General features: G+C 31.9%; 1 protein-coding gene and 1 pseudogene across 1 annotated transcript; both read left to right on the top strand.

Annotated features, from left to right (window-relative positions):
- The first annotated feature begins 6,935 nt into the window (after positions 1-6,935).
- On the top strand, positions 6,936-9,496 carry LOC112517756 (cytochrome P450 93A2-like). Its single transcript, XM_025125131.1, has 2 exons — positions 6,936-7,832; positions 8,849-9,496. The coding sequence occupies exons 1-2, from the start codon at positions 6,936-6,938 to the stop codon at positions 9,494-9,496; spliced, it is 1,545 nt and encodes a 514-aa protein (XP_024980899.1).
- Positions 9,497-10,238: 742 nt separating this feature from the next.
- Positions 10,239-10,829, top strand: part of LOC112517754 — a 3,642-nt pseudogene continuing 3,051 nt past the window's right edge.

Below are 10,829 nucleotides of genomic sequence, written 5' to 3'. Positions count from 1 at the left end.
TGTCCGTCGCTGAAAGTGTCCGTCGCAAATCCGTCGCTGATTTCCGTCGCTGATCCGTCGCTGATAGCATTACCTACGACATTTTGACCGACGGAGTATCAGCGACGGATCAACGACGGAAGGGACTTTCAGCGACGGATCAGCGAGGGAATTTTCCCTCGCTGATACCCAGCATTTTTGTAGTGTATACATGTCATTCATCATGAATATACATATTGTTCATCATGAATATATTCTAGTTTCAACCCTACATATTTTAGTTTTTTTTTTTTAAATCAGATAGTTTAGTTTAGCACTTAAAATAGGCTCTTAATTGATTTCAATGGATGACTCCAATATTATTTTGATATCAGGACTTGGTTAATTATCAAGTGTTCATCCGATGGAGGTTCGAATGGATGAAAGGTCGTATCCCTTTACCTACCTCTCAGTTGAGCTTTTAACGAGCTACTCGAGCTTAAGCTTAATAACTATCGAGCTTGAGTCGATATTGAACACAAAATAAAGCTCGCTTAACTTAACAAGTCGAGCTCTACAACACCAAAGTTCGACTCGACTCGTTCGAAAGCTCGATTAAACTTTACGAGTCGAGTCGAACCGAGCAGAACCATTCGAGCATACACTTTTTTCGAGCCAAACATATTTATATTTTTATACAAATTATATAATTAAAATATAAAAATCATTGAGTTTGAGTAAATAAACAAGTTAATTGATCTTGAATTAGAGCTCATAAACGAGCAACGAGCTCGAGCTCAAACATTAAAAAAATATTTGAGTTTGAGTTCAAGCGCCACTTTGAAAAAGTTAACCGAGCTCGAGTCGAACTTAAGCCTGATATTATGTTTATGATTCGACCTCAAATAACCTGTTATCCGACTCTACTTGTTTACACCCCTACCCATCTAGGCATGAGAATGATACGGAGACCTCAATTCAATTTAATACAAAAAATCCACAACATATAAGAACTAATAACCTAAAATAAAAAAAAATTCAATTTAATTCAAAAAAACTCAAAGTCACATGTACCAAAAGATATTGAGTATTATAAAACCATATCGAGTAATATACAAAACTTATCGACTAATTGCATTTTGACTTGACATCCAAAATATTACATATTAACAACAAAAAATTAACAATTTTAGATTATAAATGTAATTAGGAAATAAGAAATTATGAACTACCGCTTTAGTTGAAATAAATAATATATATATATATATATATATATATAATTTGTTAATTAATATATGTATAACGGGTATGGGGTGGGGCGGGAGTACCATAACCGTCCCCGTCCCCGTCCCCAATTTAGCGGGAAATCCCCGTCCCCAACCAGGACGGATAGACCGGGTTCTCCACGAGTCGGGACCATTCCCATGCCTTAGAGATGACCAAAATCCGGTCACGGGCCGGTCCTTAACCGGTCCTAATCAAGACAAAAACCGGCGGTAACCGGTCCTGTCATAACCGGTCCCGGTTCCGGTGAAATACCTTGTAACCGGTCAAGCTTACCGGTAACCGGTTAAGGAATCCGGTCCCGGCAAAAAAAATATTTTTTTTTCAAATTTTTGTTTATTAATAAATTTTTAATATGTTATTAATATGTTATTTTTAATATGTTTTATATAAATACGTTTTATTATAAATACGTTTAAAAATATGTTTGTTATATATATATATATACGTTTAATTTTATAAATACGTTTTGTTATATATATATACACGTTGACTTTTGTTGACCGGGCCGGGCCGGGCCGGTCCTATAACCGGTTACATAACCGGTTCCGGTCTTAACCGGTCTCGGTCCTAGAAAACGTTAAAATCCATAACAGGTTCATAACCTGCGGTCCACAACCGGTCCATACCGGTATGGGCCGGTTCCGATCCTTCAACGGTTACGGGTCAGGCCGGGCCCATTTGGCCATCTCATGGCATGCCTATACCCATCACAAAAACCTTCAAGGGAATTCCACAATCTCTAGAGCAACTATAACGTTTGGTCTTAGCACCAAATGCTTTTAGGGGCTGTTTGACAGTTGCTGAATGGTTTAGTGCAATATGATTAAGTGGTCAGAATGATTAAGAAACTCTGTATGATTTAGTGTCAGATAGAAAAAGGTTGTTTAGAAACTGTTCTGAATCAACTGTCTGAATGACATAAAATTACCATTTTACCCTCAGTCTTATGTTTAATAAAAATTAACGTTTAACAACAATTCTGAAGGAAATTTCTAAATAAAAAATAAAAAATAATTAATGGTCCACCATATAATTCTTATACCCAACAAACACATTCTTTATCCACCATATAATTCTAATACCCAACCTCTTGTTTTTGATAAATGTGAAGTCCATTCCAAGCACCCCACCTCCAATGTCATCAATATTATAATATCACTCAAATTGTACCAAAACCGTGGAAGGGAATACATAAAACCATGGATTATTTTAATTCCAAATTGTCGTCTCAAAAATGGTTTCTCCATCAACCTAGAAGAAGCATCTGCAGGTTTGTTAAAATGCTTTTTCTATTTAGAAGGCTTCATGAGGTTTTCTTTTTCTTCTCCCTTTTGTTTTCAACGATGGTGGAGTTGTGCCAAGCTTTACAGCTACAACATTAATAGAGATTCAGAGAGGATCAAACAAGGTACGCTTGTCTAGGGTTTATGATTCAGAAGAAGGGTGAGACCAAGAATGAACGAGAAGAAGGTTCTGCTGGTGCCTTTCCTTTCCTACAACCGATCGATAGAACAGAGGGTCAGACCTGGAACGATGATTAGAGAAAAAATAGGGAGGGCAAAGCTGTCAAAATTTCACATCTGAATCGTATGGAGGGCATGTGGGTGAAGGAGCGATTCAGATCTAAACTTATCATTCAGACTTTTTAAAAACCTATCCAAACAATAAGATGTCTGACCGAATCAGACTCTCACCTCTTAATGGTATCATTAAGAGGTAAACAAACAGCCCCTAGTATTCTCAACCACAATACCAAAAGTAATATCAAAAAATACATCTTTAATATTTTAAAAAATATTTTTATATCTGTACTACTATAATAAAATCAAGTTTATAAAACACTGTTTTATAGAATCAAACAATTATGCGTCATATGTAAAAACGTTACAATAAGTTCATATGATCTTTTTGTCCGTCTTAACAAGTTTGTTTGAATAGATTGTTGGAATAATGTGAACCATTAATTTTTTCTGTGACATTATTTGAAAAGTTGTTTTATATAAACAAATATCCTATAAAAAGTGTCAATAAAAAACTAATACAACATTTTATTTTAAAAATGTTCTGAAAAACTTGTTAAAAATGCTAAAAAATATGCTATAAGTTTTATGCAACAATTTTATATAATAGGTACAATTGTGTGTTATTATAAACTTATGTAATATAGAATTAGTGGTGGCAAAAAATGACCCAACTCGTTGACCAAATCCGAACTCAACCCAAAATTAACAGGTTGAGTTGAGATTTTCAACCCATTTAAATAAATGGGTCAACCCGCCTAACCCATTTAAATAATTAGGTTGGGTTGGGTTGAATTCTTCAACCTGTTTTCAACTCATTTAAAATATTATATAATTTTATTTTATTCTTAATATTATATCTACTATTCTAATTTTTAATTTTTTTTATTCTTAATTAAAAATCCTACCATCGTTAGATGTTAGATGGAATTAAAACAATCCACGGTTTTATGTATTCCCTCTCACGGTTTTGGTACAATTTGAGTAATATTATAATATTGATGACATTGGAGGTGGGGTGCTTGGAATGGACTTCACATTTACCAAAAACAAGAGGTTGGGTATTAAAATTATATGGTGGATAAAGAATGTGTATTTATCTTTTTGTTGGGTATAAGAATTATATGGTGGATYATTAACTATTTTTTATTTTTTATTTAGAAATTTCTTTCAGAATTGTTGTTAAACGTTAATTTTTATTAAACATAAGACTGAGGGTAAAATGGTAATTTTATGTCATTCAGACAGTTGATTCAGAACAGTTTCCAAACAACCTTTTTCTATCTGACACTAAATCATACAGAGTCTCTTAATCATTCTGACCACTTAATCATACTGCACTAAACCATTCAGCAACTGCCAAACAGCCCCTTAATCATCATGAAACCCTAAGAAAACTCTTTAGTCCATTACTCCATTATCGTCTCCAAAGTCCAATCCAACTTATTTTGAACAATATATTTGTTGTGGTTGTGTTTTATTCAAACATTGAACAATTTATTTGTGGTTGTGTTTTATTCAGAAAAATAATAATTAAATAGTCTAGTCTTTTTTTATTTAAAATTTTAAAATTAAATTTTATTTAACAAGTTGGGTTAAAAAATCGTAAACAGGTCAACCTACTGTCATCCCATTTAGGTAACAGGTTGAGTTGAGTTGAAAAATCTCAACCCATTTAATTAAATGGGTTGAGTTGAGATTTTCAACTTGTTTAATAAATAGGTTGAACCCAAACCCAACTCAACCTGATCCATTGTCATCCTTATATAGAACAATATATTAAAATAATTAAATAAATGTGATTTAATCGACAAAAAACCAATATGGTAATTTTCAAAATACATATGATTAAAGAAATATTTTTCTTTTCTTTTATAAATGATAAACTGTAGTGAATGATTTTCATAAAATATTTAATTTAAGTATTAATTTTTTAAAAATAATATTAATTAATTGAAATATTTTTTAATCATATTATACCTAACGGTTGTTTATAATCATGAACAAAAATTTGTATTTGAGTTCACAAATTAAAGCTGGTACTATTATATATATAATTAAATTAAAGTTTTATTAATTAACGTGAACGGTTAATTAAAATAATCAATTAATATATTTTTTTTAAAATTCGTAATTGATTAAAAAAATTAAATATATAAAATTAATTTTGAGATTGAATTTATATAAATTAAGTATTAATGGTTTGTTTTAATATATTGTAAAATAATCTATACTATATTATAAAATATTTGACAAAAATTCTTAAAAATCATTTTTTATGCATGAAATACTGTTGACTAATGCATAATTAAAATCACTACAACAGAATTGAGTTTCTAGGACACCCCAATCTCTAAGCGTCCCAATAGACCGTTTTATAGGTGTTGTAATAAGTTTATATGACGTTTTTGGGCGTCTTAACAAGTTTTTTAGGACATTTTTAATACAAAGTGTCGCATTAACAACTTTATATGACATTTTTGAGAAAGTGTTCTATAAACTCAATTTTTTATAGGACATTTGTTTTAATAGGACATTTTTTCAAATAGTGTCCTATAAAGTTGCTAATAGGACGTTTTATATTAAAAGTGTCCTAAAAACTTATTACGACAACAAAAAACGCCATATAAACTTATTATACGCCTTTAGATAGGACGTTTTATTTTTTTGGTCCTATAAACTAAGTCTTATAAAGATTTCTATTAAAATGCTTAGAAATTGAGAGTGTCCTATAAACCTGATTTTGTTATAGTTAATTTAAGAGTATAAGTAAATTGTGTGTAAGTACAACTTATTAAATTCGTATAACTAACCATATATAAACATAATCAAATACAAGATAAATATTTCATTTTAAATATTAAAATTTTAAAATATAATTAACATAATCATTGAGTTCTAACAGAATCATTATCTTTATAAAAATTATATTGTTAAGCCTTAAATAAATTACTTCGTTATTAAATCTAAATTAAATTATAATAAAAAATTAAATAAAATAAATTGTACAAAAAACGAAACTTTTTAAATATTTAATTTGATATTAATATCGATATATGTTTTCAAGTTTTTATAACATCTTCAAATTTATTTTTATTCAAAAGTAAAAACATTATCTTTATAAAAACCACATAAACCATCAATAAAGACAAAGAGTAAATTAAAACAATAAAATAAAGATATATCTCGTTGTATTATGTAAATACCAAATTTGAAAAAGAATCTCGATGTTTTATCGTTGTCTATAACGTGTTCAAATAAAAAACTTGAATTTCTTTTTTTATATTAGACGTCAATATCAGTGCCGTCCAACAAATCATACAAAATTTAGTATTAAACGCATTTCTTGGTTTGTGTTTTCGTATTTTTTTTATTTTAGATTTACTTTTTAAGGTATTTATTTTGTTTTGATCGATGATCTTTTTTGACTGAATATTATCTATTATTTTATCTTTTTCCATATAAAACAATAAAAACAAATATTTTTATAAACACGAATATATTCGAACATATATATATATATATATATATATATATATATATATATATATATATAGAGGGGGTTGAGTTTACGTGAGATCAAAAGTTTTTCGTGAGACCCGTAAGATCAAACTATATTTATTGATTAACTTTATAACCTAATGATCTAATGGTCCAAAGTTGCACGGTGATAATTTTGTCATTATTGAGAAGTCTCGTAGCAATTTTGTAATTATGAATGTTCAGATTGTAGATCTAATCCAAGGGTTGAGAATTGGTTTCACGGGTCTAACGAAAAACCTTTGGTCTCACATGATCCCATAGACTTGGGATCACGTGAGACCAAAGATTTTTCGTTAGACCCGTGAGACCAATTCTCAACCCTTGGATGAGATCTACAATATGACAATCTGAACATTCATAAACGTCACGAGACTTCTCAATAATCACAAAATTGCCACCGTACAACTTTAGACTATTAGATCATTAGCTTATAAAGTTGATCAATGAATATAAATTGGTCTTACAGGTCTCACGAGAACCCAACCCCTAATATATAATATATATATATATACATATATATATATATATATATATATATACACACACGCACTAATCACAGAAAAAACGAAGTGTATTGGTTTTCTACAAATATGCGTGCACAACTTGAAACTTGAATCAATGACAATAATGGCTGATTACCAGAGCTACCTTATTCTCTTTCTCACAGGTGCTCTAACCTCCATCTTCATAATATTCAGATTAAGTCGACCTAAATCTCATCTCCCTCCCACCCCATTTGCATTTCCCATCATCGGACATCTCCACCTCCTTTCTCCAACCCCTCATCGAGCTTTTCACAACCTTTCTCTCCAATATGGCCCAATTTTTCGTCTCTTTCTGGGCTCCATGCCCTGTGTTGTTGCTACTTCATCACAAACAGCCAAAGAACTGTTCAAAACATACGATGACGTTTTCTTAGACAGACCTCACAATTCATCCATGGATTACATCTCTTATGGGGGCAAAGGCTTCATCTTTGCTCCTTATGGATCTTACTGGAAGTTCTTGAAGAAGACAGTCATGTCTGAACTCCTTAACGGTAAAACCCTCGACTCCCTCCTTCCGGTCAGACACGACGAAACCAATCGTTTCATAGAATGTTTATCACAAAAGGCGAAAGTCGGGGAGTCTGTGGAACTCAAAAGGGAACTTATGAAGGTGACAAACAATGTGATATCAAGAATGGTTATGAGCAAGAGGTGTTCAGACGATCAAGAAGGCGATGCGGTGGACATACGGAAGATCGTGATCGATATAGCGAAGGTTATGGGTACGTTTAACCTTTCGGATAACGTATGGTTGTGTAAGAATCTAGACTTGCAAGGAAACGGAAAGAAGTGCGAAGCGATTCGTGCAAGATTCGATGGGTTGATAGAGAAGATCATGAGGGAGCATGAAGAGGCAAGAGAGCTGAATGAAGAGAGTGGACAAGTAAAGGACTTGCTCAGCATCTTAATTGATATCTCAGAAGATGAAAACATGGAGATGAAGCTCACCAAAGAAAACATTAAAGCCTTCATTCTGGTATAAACCTAGTACATCATATTTCTTAACCTGTTTTTAATGTCGGTGTTTGCAACTGTCACTACAACAAAATTGGGTTTATAGGTCATAATAGACCACTTTATAAGACTAAAAAATAAAGCGTCATATCTAAAGGGGTTGTAGTAATAAGTTTATAGGTCGTTTTTAGGCGTCCTAACAATTTTGTTAGGAAACTCTTATGAAGAAAACAAAAAAACGTCATATTAGTTATTTTATAGGACACTATTTGAATAAGTGTCATATACAAAGAGATGAGTTTATAGGAAACTTTCTCAAAAGTGTCCGATAAAATAGCTAATGCGACACTTTGTATTAAAAGTATTCTAAAAATCTTGTTAAGACGACCAAAAATGTCTTATAAACTTATTACAACACCTTTCACTACAACAAAATTGGTTTTATAGGACACCCTCAATCTTTTAAGTGTTCCAATAGACCAATTTATAGGACTTAATTTATAGTACCAAAATATAAAGCATCCTATCTAAATGTGTTGCAATAAGTTTATATGACGCTTTTGAACGTCTTAACAAGTTTTTTATGACATTTTTAATACAAAGTGTTGCATTAGCAACTTTATATGACACTTTTGAGAAAGTGTCCTATAAACTCAATTTTTTATAAGACATTTGTTTTTATAGGACAGTTCTTCAAATAGTGTCCTATAAAGTTGCTAATAAGACGTTTTATATTAAAAGTGTCATAAAAAACTTATTACGACGTCAAAAAGCGTCATAGAAACTTATTACAACGCCTTTAGATAGGACGCTTTATTTTTTTGGACCTATAAACTAAGTCTTATAAAGAGGTCTATTAGGACACTTAGAAATTGGGAATATCCTATAAACCCAATTATGTTGTAGTGTTTAAATAAGACGTTTTATTATTTTGTCCCATAAATTATGTCGTATAAAGTGGTCGACGCTCGATTATTTATTCGTAGCATCCTATAAAACTAATATTGTAGTGTACTAACGTATCTGTATCCATCTCAGGATATATTTGGTGGAGGAACAGAAACTTCAGCAGTAACTATCGAATGGGCTTTATCGGAACTGATCAACCATCCCAACATATTGAAAAAGGCAGTCGAAGAAATCGACCAAATCGTTGGTAAATCCCGGCTTTTACAAGAATCAGACGTACCAAACCTTCCGTACCTCCAAGCCATCGTCAAAGAATCGCTACGGCTGCACCCTTCAGCCCCAGTGATTCAACGACTATCGACACAAGATTGCACCGTCGGAGGTTATCATATTCCAGCAAAGACTACAGTTTTCTTCAGTATATGGAGTGTTGGCCGTGACCCAACCCATTGGGAAAACCCATTGGAGTTCAGACCTGAAAGGTTCATAGAGAAACACTTGGATGTTAGAGGACAGCATTTCCATTTCTTACCATTTGGAAGTGGGAGGAGGATGTGTCCAGGGGTTTCGCTGGGGTTGATGGTGATTCATGTGACACTTGGTTCAATGATCCAATGTTTCGATTGGATGGCTCGCAAAGATGGGGATCTAACTAGTCTTGATATGGAAGAAGGTGTCGGGATCACGATGCCGAGGGCTAACCCTTTGGTTTGTGTGCCGGTTGCTCGACTTGATCCCATCCCTTTTTCTACCGCTACAACAAAATCGGGTTTATAGGACATCAAAGAAGACCAAAAAATCGAGTGTCCTGCTTAATGCGTTGTAATGAGTTTACAGGATGTTTTTTTGGCGTCTTAACAAATTTTTTGGAATACTTTTAATATAAAGCGTCTCATTAACAATTTTGCAAGACACTATTTGAAAATGTGTCTTATAAAAAGATGAGTTTACGGGACACTTTTTTAAAAGCGTCTTATAAAATTGCTAATGTGACGTTTTGTATTAAAACATTCTAAAAACCTTGTTGAGACATCTAAAAGCATTCTATAAACTTATTACAAAACATTTAGTTATGACTCTTTAATTTTTGGTCTTACAAATTAAGTATTATAAAATGGTCTGTTAGGACACTTAAAAATTAATGATGTCCTATAAACCCAGTTTTGTTGTAGTGTACATAATATGTCCCATCCTCTTGTCTACGTAATTTATCCAGTTTGCTCAACGAGAATTTTCAAGGCTTCCCTGTGTCAAAGAGGAAGAATTTGGAAGGCGGTATTGTGGTCAACGTTTTATATGTTATGGAATCAAATTGTTTTTTCCTAAGGAGAACCATTCTCGCCATCTTGATTTGGTCTTTGAAATTCAGTTAGCATCGTTTACGTGGATCTCTACGAGGTTCGAAAACTTTCAAATATCTGGCTTTGGTCTTGGTTCCGCTTCTTGCAGACCATCTTCTGGTTCTTGATTTGTTGTTTATTTCCTTTAAATTATGTATTTTATATTATATGTCTAAAAGATGTTGAATCAGTACAACAAAGTTAGGTTTATAGGACACCATCAATTTCTAAACATTCTAATAGACCGTTTTATAAGGTTTCATTTTTTGTGCCAAAATATAATGTGTCTTATTTAAAGGCGTTGTAATAAGTTGATAGGACGCTTTCAGACATCATAACAAGTTTTTTATTACACTTTTAATACAAAGCGTCGTGCAACTTGAAACTCGTTCAACCCATAAACACGTGCAATCCCATCTCCAACTGAGACCACTCAACCAATCTCATCCACTTGCAATCCCATCTTCACTGTTAAATCTAAATTAAATTATAATAAAAAATTGAATTAAATAAATTACACAAAAAAAAACTTTTAAATATTTAATTTGATACTAAAATCGATATCTTTTTTTTAATTTATTATACCTTCAAATATATGTTATATTCAAAAAATAAAAAACATTATCTTTTTTTCAGTACCACATAAAATCGTATTATAATATCGATAGTTAATAACATGAAACATTAAAATCAAGATGTATCTCGCTGCATTGTGCGAATACTATTCTAGTGTGTGTGTGTGTATATATATATATATATATATATATATA

This window comes from Cynara cardunculus (assembly GCF_001531365.2).
Source record: "Cynara cardunculus var. scolymus isolate 2C chromosome LG 9, CcrdV1, whole genome shotgun sequence".
Classification (NCBI taxonomy): Eukaryota; Viridiplantae; Streptophyta; class Magnoliopsida; order Asterales; family Asteraceae; genus Cynara; species Cynara cardunculus.
Note: the sequence above shows the minus strand (reverse complement) of the source record. Positions and strands in the feature narration are given on the sequence as shown.